Below are 22,756 nucleotides of genomic sequence, written 5' to 3' on the forward strand. Positions count from 1 at the left end.
AAATACACAGAATTTAAATTAGAACAAAGAGCCAAATATTTATTCAAATAGATATTTTCCTAACTGAAGGTTCTAAGTGATCATTACTGTGTTGCATTTCATATGATATAAATTCCTTTACATAGTTAACATAGCTGAGAAAGGGATCATGGGTTAGCATGAGTTAATTATTATAATTCAGTTGATGTTGTTCAGCCATGCCAGGCTCTTTAGGACCCCATTTGGGGTTTTCTTGGCAGAAATATTAGAGTTGACACTTCCTTTTTTCTATCTCATTTTTACAGATGAAGAAATTGAGGCAAATGGGGTTAAGTAACTTGCCCCAGGTCACACAAAGAGGATGTGTCTGAAGACAGATTTGGACTCAGAAAAGTATTATGTCTTTCTGGCTCCAGGTGTGGCACTCTATCCACTGTACTACCTACCAAAAAAATTTCCAGAGAGATTTGGCAGTGGGACAGAGTTGGGAAAAGATGGTGTTGACTGAAATGGTAACACTCTAAACACATTCCAGGGAAGACATAAGCAAAACCTGGGAAGATCCAACTCCACCAGAGAGGAAGAAATAAGAAGAGTCCAGTTATCAGCTGGCCAAGGCTAGCCTTCAAAGGAATACTCACCAGTGGTGTTAGACAATCTATTCATTTTGTAGATGAGGAAACTGAGGCTCAGGGGTTAAACAACATGTATATGGTTATCAAGCTGTCAGAGATGGGTTCTGAACTTGGGTCCTCTCTGATTCCAAGTGTTGTACTATCTCCACTGTACCATGTGGCTTAACAGAGCAAAGACAGAAGCCCAGGTCTTCTGGCTTCAAATTCTATGATCATTCTATTACCATATGGTAGATGAGTTCTCTGGCTGACTGAAGAAGTAGACTGTTCTCCATTTGGGCCCTAAATTGTCCATCCTTCACTACCAGGTTAAGAAAAAAAAATCTCCTTTCTTACAGACCTTCAAAGCCTTACTTTGGTAACTACCTCCCTTTTCCCTTGGTCATGCCTGATTCTTTCCCTTGGCCTGGCCTTTCCTCCCAGTTTCTTCATAGTAATTCCCTTAAATATTACTTATTTCTTCCTGCAAACTTCCTACCACTTGAGTCCTTGTCTTGATCAGTCAACATTCCATACTTTTGTATTTTCAAAAATCTTCCTTGCTATTCTTCCCACTTCACCCTTCAAAGTCAAGAGCCAGGATTCTCGCCCACAAGAGGGCTAGGCCAAAGATTTGACACGGAGTCATCTCTAACCCATTAAATCATCCTTGTTAGAACTTCTAATTTTGTTCAAAGAATTTTATGCACATTACATCGTCACAGCAGCTCTATGACAGGAGAAATACAAATTATTATACTTCTTTGACAAATTGGGAAGCTAAAGCTCAGGAAGCTTTTGTTTTGTTTTTCATTTTTAAAAATATATTTTATTTTGTTTTTTTTTTCCTTTTTACTTGGATATACACCCAAATGAAAAATGCCAAAAATACAAGGGATCAAGTCAGGCCTTCTGACATTCTTTATGGTTGTCTTTGTCACCTTGTGTTAGGCTCACACCTTTTTCACTAAGATGCATCTCCCATTTCCTCAATTGAAGTGCTGGTGCCTTCCTTCTTTTTGATGTTGTTTTTAGCCCAGATAGTAACCAGTATGATAGCCACTCATGTACCAGGCTATTAACATACTTCCCAAAGCATCAGCATCTTCAGGAGAATCGGGAGACATGGGAGGTTTTATGGCTCAGAGCAGATCAGTAGAGAAGCTAATACAAGAAGCTACATGGCCGCCATTTTGAATGCCTTTCATCTGTAAAACATTTTAATACCAATATCAGCATGACTACTTAGCCTCTACAAAATTCCCATTCCCACTGTATAATTTTTCAGGAATGGAAGTTGTTACAAAGCAGGTATGAGAATTTAGATTTGGGGGCTGGGGGGGAAAGTATACCTCAGATGTCGAATTTCTATGGGCAAATGGATTTTAGGAAAAGAATCCAAGAAATGACATGATAATTGGGAGGTAAAGGCAGAGTTTTAAGAGACTATAATTTATTTAGACTATTCATTCATATGCTCTGCTAGAATTCATCTTCTGCTTTAAGCAGTTCTCCTGGGATTGCTTTAACAGAGGTTGCCTCAGGATTAGGCCTCAAGCTACTAGGATAAATCCCTGCCTGAGAGCTTGTTTGTGTTTCAGACGGGGACAATCATGGTAGCGCTGCCATCTCACATGACTCTTCAATTATTCCTTTTGCTAGAGAGATGAACAAAAATGGATCAATTCCTGTGTGCTTTCTTATGGAAAGGGACTCAATAAACCATAGAGCATCTTCAGAATCACTCATCTAATAATTAGAAAACAGACTTTGGTAAGGAATTAGGAGATACAGCATCAAGCCCTAAAGGCACCCCACTCCTGCTCTGTATTCTAGGTCTATAAAATGGGGATTATACTTTGTTGATACGTAGCTCATAGAACTGGCAAGAAGCCTTACTTAGTACAGTTATATAAATAATGAAAGCAAGCACTGGAAAGAGACAGAAATGGCACTGAAATTCTAATTGCCACTCCATAGCCATAATGGTCATACTCATCTATTCCAATAAACATTTTTCCAATCATTTTTAGTTGTGCCCAATACTTCATGATGCTATTTGGGCTTTTCTTGGCAGAGATGGTACAGTGCTTTGCCATTTCCTTCTCTAGCTCATTTTACAAAGAAGGAACCGAGGCAAATAGGGTTAAGTGACTTGCCCAGGGCTGCACAATCAGTGTCTGAGGCTGTATTTGAACTCATGAAGAGGAGGCTTCCTGAATTTAGGTCTAATGCTCTCTATCCACCATGCCATCTAATTGGCCACTTATTAAGTATCTACTATGTACAATTTACCACTCGCTTCCCTTTTTTTCATGTTTGTTTTAAAAAATGGCTTTGTGGTTTTTTTTAAATTAAAAAAAGATGATCCACTCAATGTAAGCCTTCAACAGGGAGAGGACAGCTAATATAACAAAGGGCATCAACCTAAAAGTTACTGCCATGGGTTCCCCATGAAGCACACACTTTCTACTATAGACTTCCAAGTAAGTTTCTAGCATCTGGGGCTCAGAGGGACCCAACAGAACTGTAGCCAACTAGACACAGGGAGCCGCCATTAAGAATTAACCACACTAATACCAACCACCGATTAATTGCGACTGGACAGCTATCCCCCAGGGGAAAATAATCTTGTGGAGATGCAGCCTCTCAAGTGCTGTAGGGCCCATCCTCCTCAGCAGTCACAGCCTCTGAAGACCTAGAAAACAAAGTTCCAGACACCAAGGTTCTTGGCACTGTCAAATGGCTCACCATTGTTGTCGTTTAGTCATTCAGTTTTGTTGGACTCTTCATGACTTTGTGGACCCTACTGTCCATAGGGTTTCCTTAGCAAAGATACTAAAATGGCTTGCCATTTCCATCTCCAGGAGGAGACTGTTAGAGATAGGATTGTTGTATCCATGGAAATGAGATTAAAAAGATGCATTACCCTAGGGACCTATGTGTTATTTCCTAATATTAAAATGTGATCTCTTTAAGAGTGTCTAGGGGCATCCCTAGCACTTAGCATAGTGCTTTGCACATAAATGTTTAATAACCACTTGCTCATTCTTTCACTCATTCAATATCCTCATCCTTTGAGGAAGCCCCCAATAAAGCACCAGGTGGTGATATGAAAATTACAGTTGTGAACTTTATAGGAAAAAGTCTATTTTAAAAATGCAATACTGCAGCAAGTCAGAGATCACTCCTAGGGATGGGAAAGGGCAAAGCTATTCTTCAAGGTGACCATTCCTGACATTTTGCTTTTTCAGGTTTAATGTATGATGGATCCTCAATATGAAAACATATAATTCAGGGGGGGGGGGGAACTTTGCTTCAAAATTAGGGAAGAAAATACAAGAAGAAACTCACACCAGGTATGATGGCCAAAAAAAAAATCACCTGACTTCTTAAGAGAAATTTGGGTTTGAAAAATGAAAGAAATTTGGGTACCACATGACGGGATGGAAAGGACACAAGATTTGGAATCAGCAGATTCAGTTTCAAATCTTGGTCATATTACTTACCAGCTGTATGAGTTTGGACAAGTCATTCAGGTATCTGTACTTGAGTTTCCTCATCTACAAAATGGGAATTTGATACCTACCCCAAGCCCTGTCAATTTATTAAGCACTTACTATGAATAAGGAGTGTGTTAGGCACCCTGGGGGTATGAAGACAACCCCCCAAAATAATTGCCTTCAAGAATGTAAGTAAAGCTTACATTCTATTGGGGCAGATAATTCAATTATCTATTTTCCTGCTCTCTATTAATAATTAGAGAGAAAACACTGACATATGGGGGAATCAGGAAAGACTTCCTGAAGGAAGTGGTACCTGAGTTGGGTCTTTAAAGAACTAAGGATTCATAGACATGGAGAAAGGAATTCTTGGCATAGAGACAGCATGTGCAAGGAGCAGGAGATTGTGCAGGCTCCTTCTGCAAGGAGCCAGGGGATGGGATGCATACTTTGGCAAAGTCAATGAGGCTAATGTGAATGGACAGAGCAAAATATGAAAGGGATTCATGTGAAGTAAGTCTTGCCACCAATTCCTCTCCTTTCTTCCCTCTATCCTCCTCCCCAATAAAAAAAGTCTTGATACCACAAGATGATTTTCACATTTTAAAGGCATCAATACATGAATTTGCTGCTTGAATCAAGGTCACAATTTCAGTCAATGAACTCTGTTCCCATCTTCACCCTGTAAGAGAATTTCCCTTTATTCATCAATGATGAAACTCTCCAGTCAGAGGAGCTCCCAAAAACTACACTAAGACAATAGTTCCTAAATAGTAATGTTTTAATTGTATGGTATTAAATCACCTTGCAAACAGATTACAGTCACTACCATTTATCAATAGGTACTGTACTTTTTTTTGGCAAACAGAACAAATTGAAACAAAAAAAAGGGCAAGTTTTCATTATCATGTAGAAAAAAAATAAATCAAAAATAACTATCTACCTACAGGTCAAATGATTTCTATGGCAAAACTGAAAATAGAAAATCTACACTTACAGCAGATTTAAAATAAAACCTTAGTGCAAGAAACAACCAAGTTAATCACAGAATCAGTACTAATGAAAGAGGATGGAAAATTCTCCTATACAGAGGTAGAGTCCAGTGCACAAGGCTAAAACAATATTCAATAGTCTAAACGAGACTGAGCCAAATTTTATGGAATCCACTTTAAATTTTAAGTGTCAGACTGTATGTACATACATACAATAAATAGACTATACAATCTTTAAAGTAGTTTTAATAAACTCCACAAAATTATAGCAGATGCATTGAGATATTTACATAATTCAAAGTTCATATGTCTTTCATTCAAATAAAAGGGATTAAAACTACAATTTCTGTTAGAAAGGTAACAGAACTTTTTTCTGAAATGGTTTGGTAAAAGACGACGACCATCTACATTATGATAGGAACTCATTTTTCTTGAGAGGTATTAAAATTCCAGAAGCTACGAAAATATGTCCCTTTATTTATTCTTTCAGTTAGATAAGATTTCGTAATACATTTTGTACTTTTGATTACATTTTCAGAGCTCTGTTTTCTGTTCCAAGTCAAACTTGCATGTGAAAAGAGAAGTTGGGGAATCACCTCAAGAGAATGGGAAAAATCAGGGGGAAAAGGAATTTCCTTTTGAGGTGTTGGGGGTTTTCTGTATGTTTTTTGCTTCTTTGTTTTTTAAAATGATAGATCAGAAAGATCTGAGTGGATCTTTCTGGGCCAACAATTAGATCACAGAGAGGATTAATTACATGAGCCTGCAAATAGAGAAAATTCAGTCTGGAATCAATACATTGACTGGTAGAAGGCCATTTATTTCAACAGCATGTTTCACTGAGAAGTGTGAATAAATATATTCATGGTTCGGGTTTATGACCTTTGGGCACTAAAGTGGGGAAGCAAACTAATGGACTACCCTTCTATTTTTGCAAGTCCAAAAAAGAAGTAAGAAAAAAAGGAAATCTGATATTCACATCCCTGATATTAAAAAAAAAAAAGAGGAAAAACTAGATCTCTCCTTTTTGTTAGATCTGAGGAAAAATATAAAAAAAAGCTTCAAAGAATCAGACTCATGGACATCAGTTCAAAATTACCACTCTTCCCATCCTGATACATTTTAATATCATTTATGTCTAGAGGTCCAGGTCTGTGATTTCACTGGCTTAGGAAAACTTCAGGGTGTGGAAATTCCCTCCATTGATGCAGATCAGTAATTCACCTCTAACTTTTAATATTAAACAGTTGGCCTGAGGCACAGAGGGATTCAGAAACTTGTTTGTGATCTCATGGTTAGTATATGTCAGAGGCAGCATTTGAATCCAGGATTCCTGACTCTAGGCTGACCTTCTATCCACTGTATCAAACTGCCCCTCAGTATTCATATTACTATAAAATATTCTGCTTTATCTCATTAGGAAAACCAGGAAAAATTAGGAAATGAAAAAGGTACAATCATAATTCATGAAACATCAACCCTCTTCACAGTTTGAATTTTATTTATACTTCTCTGAGCACCCACAATGAAAAATACAAATTGAGTTTATAGTGGTGGTGGTGATGGTGGGTTTCTTAAAAATTCAATCTGTGAAAAATACCTCAATAAAGGTTAACATTCATCTCTTCAATTATCTTCCCAGTGGCACCCTCCCCCAACCCACCCATTTTTTTTAAGTTTTTAAAAAAATTTTATACAAACAGACTTAACTTTGATTTAAAGTTAAACATATAAAAATTGACAAGGATATTGCTTGCAACAATGGAGACTGAGGAATGAATTAGGTGGGCTGTACAAAAAAACCACTCCTGTGATGGGAATTCGAGCAAGGATCTAAGGAAGTGTTTGGAGGAAGGTGAGGTGAGGATGGGGGGAATAGCAACCGAATAGTTTTCTGCAGCACATTGGCTTCCTCTTGGCCCATAAAGTCTGAGTGTCTTGACATCTCTGTCTTTAGGTCAGAGAAAAAAAAAATGCTCCAAGAACATAGGAAGGCACAAGCACGTGTGTGAATTCCCATTTTGTTTTTTTTTTTTGGTGGGGGAAAAATTAAGAAGAAATAGCCCAGGAATGTTGGATCACTTTGAATACTTTTGGTTCAGCACTATGGTCAAGGTGACTTTTTCATTGTTGGAGGGAGTGGGGGTGGAAATGAAAAGTACAGTACAGATATCTAGAAACATAAGAGATGCATAATACTTCTGAAAGATGATAGCTATGAAGACAGCTCACAGAGAATAGTGCAGCGAGGAACAACCAATACTATTTATTTGGATGTTTGTGCTATGGTAGATACAGACTGTATTCTCTGCTCTGCAGGACCAAAAAAAAAGAACCAAAAAAACCACATCCCCCAAACCCCAAAAAGCAGCTAGAAGGAATGCAAAAGATCCGACAGAACATATTGAGCTGAAACTTCAGGTTAAGGTAAAATCAATGCCACTCGGTTTCCTTAGAGCACAGTTTATCGCCTGTTTTTGTTTTCATCTTGTATCTATCTATTGATGAGAATGGTATCTCAAAAAGATGGCAACAATCCTTTAAATATTTTTTTTTGCCTCTACACTACTTTCCTTTCTTCTTCCTGCAGGATCAGTCCCCCATTCCCTCGCCAAAGGTTAATGACATTGGGGGAAAAGGCATGAGACAGGATTTCCAAAATACTGATTTAGCTTTCCACTGAAAAGTTGCTGCATGTGCGCCACACGGTGAGGAGGCAGTGTAAAGGCAGCTTGACGGAGCTAAGGATTAAAAACCAAACCAAACCAAAATTTGACCAAAAAACCCCAGAGTCTTGTGTTTTCCCAAACCAAAAGAGAAACTGGAGGGGTGAAAACAGTATTTTTGTAAGAATATCCTACATGCCACTGTTAGGAGATGATAGCTGGAGACCACTTCATTGCAGCCAGATTATCAGCACTAGCTGATCGCTTCCTTGTAGATCTTCTTAAGTCTTTGTACTTGTCCTCACACAGACGAGAGATGGCCTGCAAGCCAGGAGAGGGGGGAGAAGGTCAGACAAGAACCAAATGGATTAAGATCAAGTGATTCCATTTGACAAATATTTACTAAAAACCTTCAATAATAAAATAACCACAACAGCAATGACATTACATTTCAGTAACACCTTAAGGGGGAAAGTAAGGAATTAAAGAAGCAAGATTTTGTAAGGAAAAAGAAGCAAAGAAATACACTGCTTTGATAGTATCAATTGGGTTAAGGGAACAATCAAGCAGAGTACTTTGAACAGAATTGGACAGTTGTTTGAAGAATGAATGAATGAAGTACACAAACAATGAAGAGTTGCAAGTTGAAGATACAAAGACATTGGACTTTTTTCTACTTTCAATATAAGGCAGTAGAGATACTCTCAAATGACTGACTAGAGAAGGTTCCCAAATGATTAAAGGTAGTAAGAAGCAGTGTCAACATTTAAACTGAAGTCACGTGACTCCATCATTTGCTATAAATCAAACCAAGAACTGAAAACATATACAGATACCCAAACCAAACAACTGGGGACTTTTAGCTTCTCAAGTAGCTACAGCATTTATTTGGCTACTCAATGAACAGTACTCTATATCCTCCGGCTCCAAAAATTTGCTAAAAGTCATGGCAAATCTCTGAAAGAGCCAGGACTAGAACACAGGACTGCTGAAATATGTAGACCTTTTAGCTCTCAAAAAACTTGTAGTATGTTTTAAGCCTTTCTTTGAAAAGTATAATATACATACATGGTGTCATTGTCAAGAGTCAATCTCTGGGCTACTATTAAAGGGAGGAAAAAAAACAGCTCCTTCTTTAAAGGCATAAAATTGGCCATTAATTTGTGTTATGCAAAGTCTTTTTTGAATTTTCTTTTTTAACACTCCTGAAATTACCATTTGCCACTTGTCATCTTTAGGGACACATTAGCTGATAAACAGAGATTACTACACTATCAATCAATCAATCTATCTATCAATACACACACATAAATACCTATTTATGTAATCACATATAATTCATACACACACACACACTAAGCAAGGCTCCTAATCACATTCAACATCTTACTTTGGAAACTGGCATTAGCTTTAATTATATTTTCTACATTGAACATAGATAAGATTTTGTTTATTTTATTAAAAAAAAAAAAACCATTCCCGGGGGCAGCTGGGTAGCTCAGTGGATTGAGAGCCAGGCCTAGAGATGGGAGGTCCTAGGTTCAAATCTGACCTCAGCCACTTCCCAGCTGTGTGACCCTGGGCAAGTCACTTGACCCCCATTGCCTAGCCCTTACCACTCATCTGCCAATACACGGTATTGACTTCAAGATGGAAAGTAAGGGTTTTTTTTAAAAAAAAGATTCCTGGCTAGCTAATGAAAAGGATACTTTTTATCATCCTTAAATCTGCATGAATAGACTTAGTAGATTTCTCCTCAATGGAGATAATATAAGCAGAAGCTAAAGGATCACTTCCCTTTTTTTTTATTATGCCATAACAGCCATTCTTTTTTCAGATACAAATTAGACTAGAATTCCACTGAGATCCCTTTCAATTCTAAAAGTCTATAATTCTCTGATCTCCAGATGAAAGTCACATTAGCTGGGCATAGTGGAGCACATCCATAATCCCAGTGAAGAAGTGGTTGAAGCTGGGTCAGGCATCTAGAGTAAGGTTGGCATCGATATCATAATCCTCTAGGATTGGGAGGACTAAGGAGAGATAAACCAGCCTAAATCAGGAATGGAGTAGGTCAAAGCTGAGACTATGTCCATTTGTAGACTTTGTACTTGCAAACCTATGGAAGATGGAAAATGGGGGGGGGGGGCCGAGAATGCCAGTAGTTTAGACAGATGGATGGATGGATTGATGGATGGAGAGACAGACAGACAGACTGAGAGAGACAGAGAAACAGACACAGAGATAAGAGATACAGAGAGACAGGCAGACAGACAGACCGACAATAGCCAGATAGATTAAATATTCACATTAAATAAAGGTTGACATTGAGAAAATCACCAGACTCTTGGGAAGATATTTAAACCTTCACGGAGCTCAGAGCCACTCATCTCACTTTTGGCCAGGGAGCCATAAATACTGTCAGAGTAAACCACAGCAGTGGTATACCAATAAAACTTTTAATTTTATTTAACAGGAAACCATATTTAGAAAAATCTTCCTCCTTCACCCATCTTCAATGCTGGCAGTGCATCCATAGAGTGCATTGGGAGGGTTTTGTTCTTAAGCATCTCACCTCAAGCTTATGAGCCCTTTCCTTGCTGAGGGGCTCCAAGGGAAAGCTGAGATTATTTGCTTCTGCCAAAGATCGAAGATCAAAATAATACTTGGCGTAAACACTGGAAGGAACATTGATGTTAAATTGTAGCAATTCAAGAAACTGCCGCTCCAGCTCATTCCTGCAAAACAAAGTCAGAAATAGGACATGCTTAGCTATGGGGCTCAGAAGAAGGGGCACAGTTACTCATGTGGCCTGAGAAACAAGTCTGGGAAATTGTATCTATTCAGGGGAAAATATGTAGCCTAATTTGGAGGGCACAGCTGCAGCTTAACCACTGGACTTGGTATTAAATCAGAGGCTACTTGATCCTGTCAGTGCCTGGAAGGAGGGAGCCCAGTCAGCAATTGTGTTCCAGAGTGATTCACTTCACTCTTAGTCAGTACACAGACAGTAGACTTCTGACAATAGGACCCAACAGGAAGAGCCCATTAATTTGGGCACATCTACTCGGGTACAATAGCTAAAAGGTGCCAACTGATATCTTTGCGAATTCATGTAGCCTTTGATCCTTTTAGTCCTTTTCTTCAATAAGCGACAAACTAAAGAAGTTTTTCATAAAAGCACTAAAAAAAAAAAATCTATAGATTTCCAATCAACATGGGTAAGGGCTGGACCAATGAGTTTCCTAGGGTATAACTGTTAGGCAAGCTGAAACTTCCATGCCTGTCTCAGCTTGATGAATTGCTCAATGAGCTACCATGTTTCTTTCCTAAAATGCTTCAAATGATACTGATGCTGATGATGCTTTCTTCTAGTGGGATCAAGAGCACTGGCCCTGGAGACAAGAGACCTTTCCAATGCTACTTTCTGCCTATGTGACTATAGACAAATCACTTGACTCCTCTGGTTCTCGATTTAGGCATTTGCAAAATGAGAAGGGCTAACCTAGGTGACCTCTCAGATTCCTTCCAACTCTAAAACTGTAGGAGATTAGTATTGTGTAATGGAGAATACTGGATTGGGAGACAGGAGATCTGGGCTCTAGTCCCTGCTAGCAACTAGTTGTATCTATAACTTGTCAAGTCAATAACTTGTCCTCTGTTGGCTTTGGGTTCCATATCTATAAAACAAGAAGGTAGTACCCAAGGCTGCTACCAGATCTAATATTCTAAGACTTGTGAGTCTTGGACCAGATTGTGATTCTAATATCTGCCTCTGGAATTTGAATCCTTCACTGTTAAGACCAAGCCTCTTAATTCTAACACCGAACATTGTTTTGACCTGTGAATGTTACTTGCTGAAATCCTCTCTGTTTGTTTCCCATCTCTTGATTTTCCTTTTCCTGTTTAACACTTTGTCTCAGATTTTTAAGTTCTACGTTCTACCTCCTGTTCTTTGGGAAGTCTCGAGACCTTTTTATGCAAATATATATGATCTTGGAAATCTAAGTGAGAAATGACTCTTCGCATCCTCATGCATCTGTTCAGAATGGGAGGAGGTAGAGATGCTGGAGGAGGAGGTTAGGGAAGGTAGAGGGAGGAGACTTCAACCTTAGTAACACTGCTAGACCTTGGACAGGATGTGGCATCAGGGAGTTCTAAAATAATGTGACTGACAACGAAGACATTTCCCAAAAAGCGCATTTATTACTGTAATGGATCTTAGCTCTCCAAAAGGAAACATTAAAGAAGGAATCACATTCAAGATATCTCCTTCTACACATATATGTAAATGGTTTGAGCTTATTACTATGTATAAATGTATATAGATCATTGTATACGTGTACACACACACATATATATACATATAAATAAGTTTGATCTTATTACTAAATAATAGGCAGGAAGGAAAAAAGGCCTGTCTTGTAGAGTTTTAGGATTTTTTAAAATTCCAAATTTTACAAACCCAAATAAGACAAGCATTTCCATTTCCATAGAAAAAAAGAGATTGTATATAAATGAAAAACAAATTTCTTATATGTTTGGCTTACTTTTCTTCTCATCTACATAATAAAGCCCATCCCCAATTACTTCAGTTCCTCCCCACCTCTCAACTTCACAGAAGGTATTATTTAGGAGACTGACATGTTCATACAAACTGTCTTTCGTGCTTTCATCTTTGAATTCATTTTCTATAGTCAATGCTCAGCTTATTCTTCCAGTATTAATTCTGTAACTGTGTATGATATTCTCCTGGTTGTATTAATTTCACTGTTCATTATCCCATGTAGCTCTTTCTAAGTTTTTAAAAAATCAGCCTGTACATTGCTTCTTGTGGCACAGTAGTATTCCATCACAATCATATATCACAATTTGTTTAGGCATTCCCTAACTGATAGGCATCCCCTTAATTTCCAGTGGGAATTTAAAAAAAATTAAACTATATATATATACACACAGCTATCACACACATACACAAAATCACATGTGTATAAGATGCATGTGTATGCTATATACATGTATGTATCTATAGTGTGCATGTTTATATAGCTACACACATGTACTGTGAAGCAGAATTGTTCCAGAATTACAGAAATTCTCAAATATATATGGAATATTACTCCTTAACTTTGAATCATGCCACATGTCATTAAAGAGTCCAAGCCAAGAGAAGGAGGTATCCTGCTTTAATAGCCCAATGAAACCCCAATGAAAAAATGGACTGCTCAAAGCAATGCTTAATATCCAACATATCAAAATCTTGTGAACTCGACACAAAAATTGTTTAAACTAAATGTCTTAGACAAATGGAGGATATATTGCATTATTAAAGGTGTGGTTTTTTTTTTTAAGATGTAGAAAGTTGAGGGTGGATAAGTGGCTGAATGGGTTGAAAGCCAGTCCTGCTCAAATCCAGTCTCAGACTTCAGAAATCTACATAAAGAATTTAAGCTCATGATGGATGAAGTCAAAGTGTTCAGATTTACAAATTTAGGAAATGAGAGATGTCAATCCACTGGTGGCCAGAAGGTGTCGCCACAAAATCTCTAAATTTTAGGAGGAAACTCCTTTTTATTTAATATCAGGAGAGCTGAAAATTATTTTGCTACAAAGTCTAGAAACACCATCATCAGGTTCATCAGGGTTCTCTGGCAATGATATTTTTCAAGTTGAACCTATAGTAGTTTATTTGTGTTTTAAACATGGGATGTTTTCCCCAGAGACCCTGCTTAAAGAGAAAAAGGTGGCTCCTTTAGCCTCTGGCAGCTTTCTGGGTAGAAAAAATCCTTCCTGTTCCATTTCTGTCCAAGCCGTTCTGGCAACAGCAGGCAAACAGCAAGCTGACAAAGTCTGTGTTTAAGGGATAAACCAAAGCGGAGAAATTGAAAACTTTTTCTAAATGTTTCCTCTTCAAATAATACTAACATTTATATAGTGCTTTCCATGTGCCAGACACGGCTAAGCACTTTACAAATATCTGATTTGATCCTCATCACCACCCTGGGAGATGGGCGCTTTCATTATCCCCATTTTATAGATAAAGAAACTGAGGCTAACAGAGATTAGGTGATTTGCTTAGGGTCAAATATCTAGTAATTGTCTGAGGTCAAATTTGAACTCAGATGCCTCACAAATATTTGTGCATTTTATAATGTCAGTAAGTGAAGCTCCCAATAAACTACAAGGCATGGTGACAGATCATTGGACTTGGGAACCAGGTAGAAATTAGTTCAAATACTGCCCTGGAAACCTCCTATGTTGACTCTTGGCAAGTCACTTAGTCTCATTCAGTCTCAATTTCCCCATTTGTAAAAAGAGGATAATAATAGTGTCTACTATTCAAATGACATGACATAAAACATGCTTTGTAAAGCTTAAAGTAGGCTAATGTATAAATAAATAAATATGTATAAAAATGTTTAAATACATAAAATAAAGCTTGAAGTATACTAATGATAACTATGATTATTATTAAAATCTTGAAAGAATCACCTTATTGGCCAAAGAGGCAAGTAAAAAAATGTCTAAGGGCCCGTAGGAAATCATGTGTATGAGGACAACCATCTTGGAAAGTATTTTAGAACAATGTCCTCCAAATTATTAAACTGTGTGTTTCCTTTGGGATCCATACACAAAGAAGACCTAAGAAAAGGTAGAGGATCCATATCTACTAAGCCATTTTTAGCAGTTCTTTTTGGAGTAGCCAAAAATTGGAAACCATGTAGGAAAGGGGTAGCCTCCTGTTGATGAATGGCTGAATGAATTATGATACAGGAATATAACAGAATATTATTGTGCCATAAGAGATGACAAAATGGATAGTTTCTGAGAAAATATAGGAGACCTTTATCAACTGACGTAGATCAAAGTAAAAAGAATTAGGAGAAAAAGCAATAAACTGACAACACATTATAGAGGAAAACAAACTTGAAAGTCTTTATAACTCTGAGCAATGCAGCAATAAACCATGAGCCCAAAAGATTAAAGATAAAACATGCTTCTCAAATTTTGCCAGAAACTTAAAAACTTAAAATGCTGAAGACAAACATTTTCAGACCTGACTAATATAGGTCCTTGTTTTGTTGAACTATGCATGTTTAATGAGAGTTTTGCTTTTTTCTTATGATTAGTTGGAGGAGCAGTGGGAAACATAGATTATAAATGCCTGTAAAAAAATTTAAGACTCAGTAACTATGAGAAATTTAAAGGAGGGAAAATTTAAGATAATGATGAGGTTGCTAGTCTGTTGGGATCATTAACAGAAACTGGAAAGAAGAGTAAACAGGTTTCAACTATGCTGAATTTGTAGTTATTGTCGAGAGTAATGAGTTTGGAATCAAAAGGCTGGTTCAAATCCAGGCTGTACCCTTATTCTCCCTGGGATTTGTTTCTTCCTGTATCAAATGATGGGATTAGACTAGATGACTTCCAGCTTTAAATCTATGGCTGTATATCCAGGTAAGAAATATATAGCAGACAGGAGGAACTCTGGGCCTGATGCTCAGGAAAAAGAGGAAAAAGATACAGATTTGAGAGTCACTTGAGGAATAAGTGAATCTATGGGAAGTTAAAGGAGAGACTAATGGAAGAACTAAAAAAATGGACAGAATGAAAGACTAAGAAGAAAACCCTAGGGAATACCAACATTTGGCTAAGGATTCAGGGAGAGATGGTTTGATGGAGAAAGGATGAGGAAAGAGGATACAGAGATGAAGACTGAGAAAGCAGTTCTGAGAGGTAGGGAAAGAACCAGGAAAATAAAATGTCATTGTCTAAATGCTGTCAAAATGTCAAAAATCTCCAATATCTCAAATTATCTCTATAACAAAGACCTCTGGAAGCACACAGAGTTTCTGTGCTTAAAAGCTAAATCAGTTCTGATTTTTTTTAATGCTATAGATAAGCTTGTATTTCAATGATGATTTGACAAAATTGTCTTGAGTATCATTTTTGCATGTGCAGCATTTTCTCTTTTTCCTTGTTTTTAAAAATTAATACATTTTGTTCTGATACATGAGTCATTTCCCAATAGACAATCTCCTCACAGCCCTTTTCCATAAAAAAACTAATCCAAGTTTGCCAATATAATGACTGCATGACTGAGTGCAAAAGCACTTATTAAGTGTTTACTATGGGCCAGAAATTGTGTGAAGCTCTGGGGACACAAATCCAGCCAAGCAAGACAGCCTTACCCTTGTGGAACATATTCTAACAAGGAGAGGCTGACCGCATGGAGAGGAGTTGGAAGGGAGGAGGGGAACTCCAGTGGAAGCATGGTTTGGAAATAGCTAGAAAGGGATTGTTGTTTTAGAGGCCAGATTTGTAGATTTGAAGAAGAGAACTTCTCAAAATGGATTTCAAAAATTCTTCTTTTTTAAGGTTAGAAACCTTTCATCATATGGGTCTTTCTGGCAGGCATTCTCTACTGGACGATGTCATCTTCATTTGGGCAGAGTATAGAATTTAAATGCTTTCACATACATCAAAACAATTATTTAATCCAGATTTCTGGGGAAAATATGGACACTTTGATCACCTTCAAAAGAACAAGAAAATAATAATTTCAACAATATAAGTCAATCCCCTTCAGTTTGACAGCATTTATTAAGAACCAACTATATGCAAGACTGGGGTAGTTAGGTAGCATAATGAGCACAGTACTGGACCTGGAGTCAGGAAGACTCAACTTCAAATCCAGCCACAGAGAGGTCACCTGGACAAGTCACTTAAAAGTCATTGTCTGGGGGCAGCTGGGTAGCTCAGTGGATTGAGAACCAGGCCTAGAGACGGGAGGTCCTAGGTTCAAATCCGGCCTCAGTCACTTCCTAGCTGTGTGACCCTGGGCAAGTCACTTGACCCCCATTGCCTAGCCCTTACCACTCTTCTGCCTTGGAGCCAATACACAGTATTGACTCCAAGATGGAAGGTAAGGGTTTAAAAAAAAAAAGTCATTGTCCTCAGTTTCCTCCTCTGTAAAATTAGCTGGAAAGAAATGGCAAACGACTCTAGTATCTTTGCCACAAAAACCCCAAAGGGGTAACAACAAGTTGGACAAGAATAAAAAAATAACTGAATAACAGCAACAATATGTTAATATTATGCCCAGGTGCTGAGGACAGCAGACAAATCAAAACCAAAAAACAGCTCCTGCCCCTGCCAGACTTCCATTCTCCTATACATGAATATTTGAAGGAAAGGAAAAACACATTAACAATAAAGGGACCAGGAAAGTGTTCCTGTTGAAAACAAAGAGGAGTTGGACTCTCATTCTCTTCAGGTAGCACTTCTGACTCTCTAGACTTTACTATGCCACAAAAAAACCTCTTTACTCAGGAAGTTCGCTCTACCCCCTGGATTTCTCATATTAGAAGTAAACCCTGAGCCTGCTGCCTCTTCCTCTGATTGGCTGATTTCTCTTTGAACTTCCATTTTAAGGAGAATGCCCCACAGTCACATTAGGATCCACTCCAGAATATACTCCATTTTCTCTGGAATTTGAGAGTGATATCCCAAGCCTCATGCTTTTTTGCTTCCTTCTATATGTTGTCTTCTCCATTAACAGGTCAGCTCCTTGAGGGCAAGAACCGTCTCTGCTTGTAATAGTAGTCACAGCATTTAACATGATGCCTGGCACATAGTAAACACTAGATAAATGTTCAATTGCTCAATTTGAACCTCTAAGGGAAAGTGAAGAGAGATAGCCCTTGCAAAGGCACAAAGATCTAAGGGAAAAGAACAAGTAGTTCAGTTTGACTAGAATGTAGATTGTCAGAATGTCTAATACATCTAGCCAGAAGGTAAAGAGTTATAAATGCCAAGGTAGGTAGTTAAAAAATCCCGACCTTATCTTCTGTCTTAGAATCACTACCAAGTGTTGGTTCGAAGGCAGAACAGCAAGGGTCACACAGATAAGTATACAAAGTCAAATTTGAACCCAGGACCACCCATCTCTAAGACCTGACTTTCTATCCACTGAACCACCTAGTTGTCCTGGCAAGCAGCTTTTTATTTCATCTTAGGCAAAAAGGAACCACTGAGAAATGACATTCTCAGACATGTGCTTTTAGGAAGATTATTTTGGCTACTGTGTTGGAAACAGACTGAAGAGAGAAGGCTATTCTAACAATCAAAGTGAGGGATGTTAAGAGATACAATTAGCCATTATAAGAAAGGGAAAGATGTGAGTCATATCATGTTGAGAAAATTGAAAAGACTTAGCAAGGGATTGGGCTGGGGGTGGGGTTGGTGAGGATAAGGGTTAAGTACAATGCCCAGGTTTTAATCCAGGTTAACCAAGAAGGTGGCAGTGTTTTCCACAACAATAGAGTTCTGAGAAGGGGGATAGGGAGGGGAGAGGAAGTAATTAGTGGTAAAGGCAGGAAAGGTACCATGGACAGAGCAACCTTTTACCAAATCATGGGGAGGAGACAACATTCAACAAAAACAGGGAGTGGTCAAGTGACTAGTGATTTCCAGAATGGATAGTGTAATTAATCCTGTGAAAGCACATTTATACTTTCAAACCACATTTGGGTATGTTTTTAGTCCTTTTACTGAGTTGGCTAGATCTAGAATATTCTACCTCAGTGGATACATACATTTCCCTAAAAGGAGGGTTGGGATGGGAGCTTGTCCTCATATGCCACCACACTGACTCTTTTATTACTAATTATTTCTCCGACTCATAAAAAAAAAAAAAAAACTTAGCCCAGAGGGAAGAATCAGGACATAATTCCAGGATCAATCTAGTAAAAGTCTACTACCCTAACTTTGTAGTTTGACCTTTTAAGTAAAAAGAAAAAGTTATGCCTATGCAAACATTTATGACCTTCTTCCTCTCCCCACCATGACATGTTTGGAGCCATCTGATCCAATTCTGTAAGAATTCTTAATGTTCTGATCATTGACTCACATGATGGATAGAGCTTGTCAAAAACATTTTCCACAGAGAGTTTAGGTCAAAGGAGTTCAGTAATTTTCTTTGGATAACATGTTAAATTTAAACTGTTTATATTTACCTACCACTATCATATCTTTGGTTCTTTTCAAAAAATTTTGTGAACCAAAGTGCTTGATTCAATTAAAAATTTCTTCTTTCAGTGCTATATTTAAAAATGCTATAATAAATCTATCTGGAGCTGGGAAGGTGAGGACTCATGATTCCTAAACCTTAGGGAAATGCAATAAATTAAAGTTAAAATTATTAAACATAATCCATTCTAAATTTGATTTTACTATTTTGGGATTGTGTGAATTGTGGCCAAGTATTGCATATACTCAGCAGTGCTAAGGACTGGACTCAGAGCCTGGTCATGTCGGGGTGAAGCCACCCACAGAGGACTGTTCGACTGAGAGGGTGGGGGTCTTTAATGGATCCAAATAAATTTTAGATTTCTGCCTTAATGCTGCCACAAGGAATCTAACAATCAATGGATAGCTTAGTGGTTGTTTTGTTTTTATTTAGGAAGAAGTGTAAGTTCTTTTATCTTAAATTATTTAAAAGTAGGATAACAGACTGTTCCAGAAACTTTGAATTTTTTCCTAATCTAACTCCTTACAGTCCTGGTTGATGATAATAATTTTGATGATAATATTGCAAAAATTTATAGCATGGTTTGTAAAACACTTTGCTATAATGATTTGATTTTCACAACAAATCTGTAAGATAGGTGCTATTATTACCCTCATTTGAACAAGGAAACTGAAGTTGAAAGACATTAAATGGCTTGCCCAGAGTCACATAGCTAGTGAGCATCGAAGGCCAACTGGAGTTGTTCCTGACTCTAATTCTAATCCTTTCTCTGCTGGTCCAAGGAGGCACCTAAGAAGCTTCATTTTTAATAATGCCTAATTTTACCAAAAATTTCAATTTGATTTTGGGGGCATCCAGATCCATGATTTTTTAAAATCAGGCATCTTGTATTGTGAAAAATCTTTCCATTGGTGCATATCAGTGAATTATACTCTTAAAAAGTTACCTAGAGAACTATTAAGTGACGTGACTCGTCCAAAATCATTTGGCACAGTCAGAGACAAGATATGAACCCATGTCTTTGTTCTCGAAGGCCTGGCCCTTCTAATCACTAGGCCTCATTCAAATAACTGGATTTTCACCTATATGTCTTGTATCCTGCTATCTGCACAAGAGCTCCTAAAGAGCGGGGTTTGTTTGTCTTACTTTTCTATTTGTATTCCCAACAATTAGCATGGTGCTTTACTTAAGGAGGATAGCTAGATGGTCTAGTGGCTATAGGGCTGGGTAGCGTAGAGTCAGGAAGATTCATCTTTCTGAATTCACATTTGACCTCAGACTCTTACTAAGATGTGTGACCTTGGGCAAGTCACTTTACCATCTTTGCCTCAGTTTCCTCATCTGTAAAATGAGCTGGAGAAGAAAATAGCAAACAAATCCAGTATCTCTGCCACGAAAACTCCAAATGGAACAGAGTCTGAAATGACTAAAGAACAAATTGCTTAATAAATATAATTCTCATTCATTTATTCATCAATTCAAACCATCATAGCAGCACCCCATTTTCCTAATACTATCCCTATTCATCAAAGCCACTTTGTTCTTTCTGTAAAATAGTTTGGTCTGAAGAACAGAGCACAGAGGTATAGGTGCCAGATCTAATTCTATGAGTGGTTTCAGATATTTTTTCTCTACAGACATGAAATTGATTTTTAAAAAGTGATCACACTAGAGAGGGGGCAGCTAATGGGTCAGTGGATTGATGGGTGAGTCTAGAGATGGATCAAATCTGACCTCAGACATTATCTGGCTGTGTGGCCCTGAGAAAGTCATCTAACCCTCTCTGCCTAACCCTTGCTGCTCTTGGAACCAAGATGGATAGGTTAAGGGTTTAAAAAATTATCACACTGGACATTTCATTGGATGGAAGGGTGGACACAACACTGGTTCTGGAATAAGAGGATCTGACTTCTAATCTTGTACTTCAAATTTACATTTTATATACACCATGTGACCCTGAACAATTCCCTTGAACCTCCTCAGAACCCCAATTTCCTTATGTGTAAGGTGAGAGGATTGGACTAGTTGATCTCTGAAGTTCCTTCTATATCTTTGAAGCAATGACTCTACAGTCCTATACCTGGAGAATGCCACATGTACCTACCTACTTTAAGATATAGAAAAATGATATCTTGACCACATTTTAATTCTACTATAAGTGGCCAGCTGGGTTCCATTTCTGTCTAGTTCAATTAGTGTCAGATTTTAATGTTACGTATTAAGAGTAGATTAATGAGCAAAGGCTATGATTAAAGTCATAAAATAAATTTTCTGAACATCTTTAACCTTCATTTCTATTCTCTTGCTGGAGAGAATATCAAACTCTTGTGCTTTATACTTTTAGTAAGGAATTGTATTACTGTCCTTTTCTCTTCAATATCATGCCTCCCAATTTGCCTATTTTATTTACTAATGAATTGTAATGAGAAGAAGGGAACAAAATAAATACTTGATACAGACAGGAGAAACAGCTTGGAGATATGCTATTGCCATGGATGAACAGGGCAGAGGACAAGCTGGTGAGGCCAAGGTATGCCAATTGATGGCTCTGTGAGCACAATCACATGCTCTGGGGGTTTACCATCCAGGTTTAAGCACTTTGGCTTATGAAGGCCATTTAAAATGTATATAAAAGAGGTTCAAAGTCTTGGGATCAATGCTTTTCTTTTGAAAGGGGAAGTATTTAAGTGTAAAATAGAAATCTCCATTTTTTAAGAGTTGAAAAGGTCCATCCTAAACGAGCATTTCCTAGACTGAATCAACTCCTTGAACTGTTAAGAAATTATATGAAGTGTTCCCCAGACACATAAAACATTAAATGGGCCCTCAGTACCAGTTTCCCACAACTCAAACATTTCTTTAACACCCACTATGCTAGGGACCAAGGGAGAGATGAGTCCCTGCCCTCAAAGATCTTACAATAGCCCAATATGGCACACACATAAATATGGCACTTTAAAAGGATATGTGAAATATCTAAGTACAAATCAATATGAAGGTGCCAGGGTGGGGGGAGAAGAGAGAGAGAGAAAGAAAATGTGGAATCTAAGAAGCTAATAGAGGAAACAAATATCAAAGGAGGAGGCAGTCAAGGAATCGAAAGGTACAGAGAAGTTATAGCGAAGATCTTTGGATTTTGTGATAAAGATGTCACCAATGATATTTAGAAACCAGAATGCAAGTGTTTGAGGAATATGTGGGTGAAAAGGGAGTATAGACAGTATGTGGAGACTATTTTTTCTATAAGGTTAGCTATAAATAATGGAATAACAGATTGAGGGTCTGAAGGTAACTTAGAGGTAAAGTTGTCCTTTTTTTCCATTTTACAGATGAAGAAACAAGACTACATAAATAAAGTGACTTGTCCAAAGTCAAACAGTCAAAAAAGGAAAGAAGATATATAGGATTATCCCTTTGGAAATGAAGTAGAAAAAAGAATTTTTAGAACTGGAAAGACCTTGCATGGGTCAGTCACAAACTCCTAAAATAGGACAAGAACTTGTAAAGGTGCTCTGATATTTAGGGATGTACATGGAGGGAGAGGGGTGTTCTGCTATAGTTCAGTGATGCTAGTAATGGTTCTGCTGGGCTTCAGAGAGCCTAATGGTCCCCTGCAGGACAACAGAAAAAGACAGCTGTCCCACTAATGATAAAGTACACTAGTAAATATAAAGTAAAGTAAGAAGTGACTGAATTTGCCAAATGCCCAAACAGTGGATAGAGTGCCTGGCCTGGAGTTGGGAGGACTTGGATTCAAATCTGACCTCGAGCACTTCCCAGTTCCTTTACCCTGGGCTAGTCACTTAATCCCCATTGCCTAGACTTTGCTGCCCTCTGCCTTAAAATTGATTCTTAGTATTGATTAAAGACAGAAGCTAAGGGTTAAAGAATAAAAAGTAAAAGAGACTGAAGAGGGTTTTAGAATTATCACTTTCGGGAAGTTCTTCCAAGCTCTAAATTCACAAACAGG

General features: G+C 37.9%; 1 protein-coding gene across 10 annotated transcripts in view; it reads right to left on the reverse strand.

Moving 5' to 3' along the window:
- Positions 1 to 1,450: 1,450 nt before the first annotated feature.
- Positions 1,451 to 22,756, reverse strand: part of CCNY (cyclin Y) — a 306,063-nt gene continuing 284,757 nt past the window's right edge. For 8 of the 10 annotated variants that reach the window (XM_001365891.4, XM_056800010.1, XM_056800014.1 and 5 more), the window contains 2 exons: positions 10,330 to 10,492; positions 4,860 to 8,075 (listed from right to left, as the gene is read on the reverse strand). In XM_001365891.4, coding sequence (XP_001365928.1) covers positions 7,959 to 8,075; positions 10,330 to 10,492 — 280 coding nt within the window. In that variant the 3' untranslated portion in view covers positions 4,860 to 7,958. Of the gene's footprint in view, positions 1,802 to 3,177; positions 3,292 to 4,686; positions 4,779 to 4,859; positions 8,076 to 10,329; positions 10,493 to 22,756 lie in introns of those variants that run through there. The other 2 variants (XR_008912391.1, XM_007504712.3) reach the window with 2 other exon arrangements.

The sequence above is a fragment of the Monodelphis domestica genome, chromosome 5, assembly GCF_027887165.1.
Source record: "Monodelphis domestica isolate mMonDom1 chromosome 5, mMonDom1.pri, whole genome shotgun sequence".
Lineage (NCBI taxonomy): Eukaryota > Metazoa > Chordata > Mammalia > Didelphimorphia > Didelphidae > Monodelphis > Monodelphis domestica.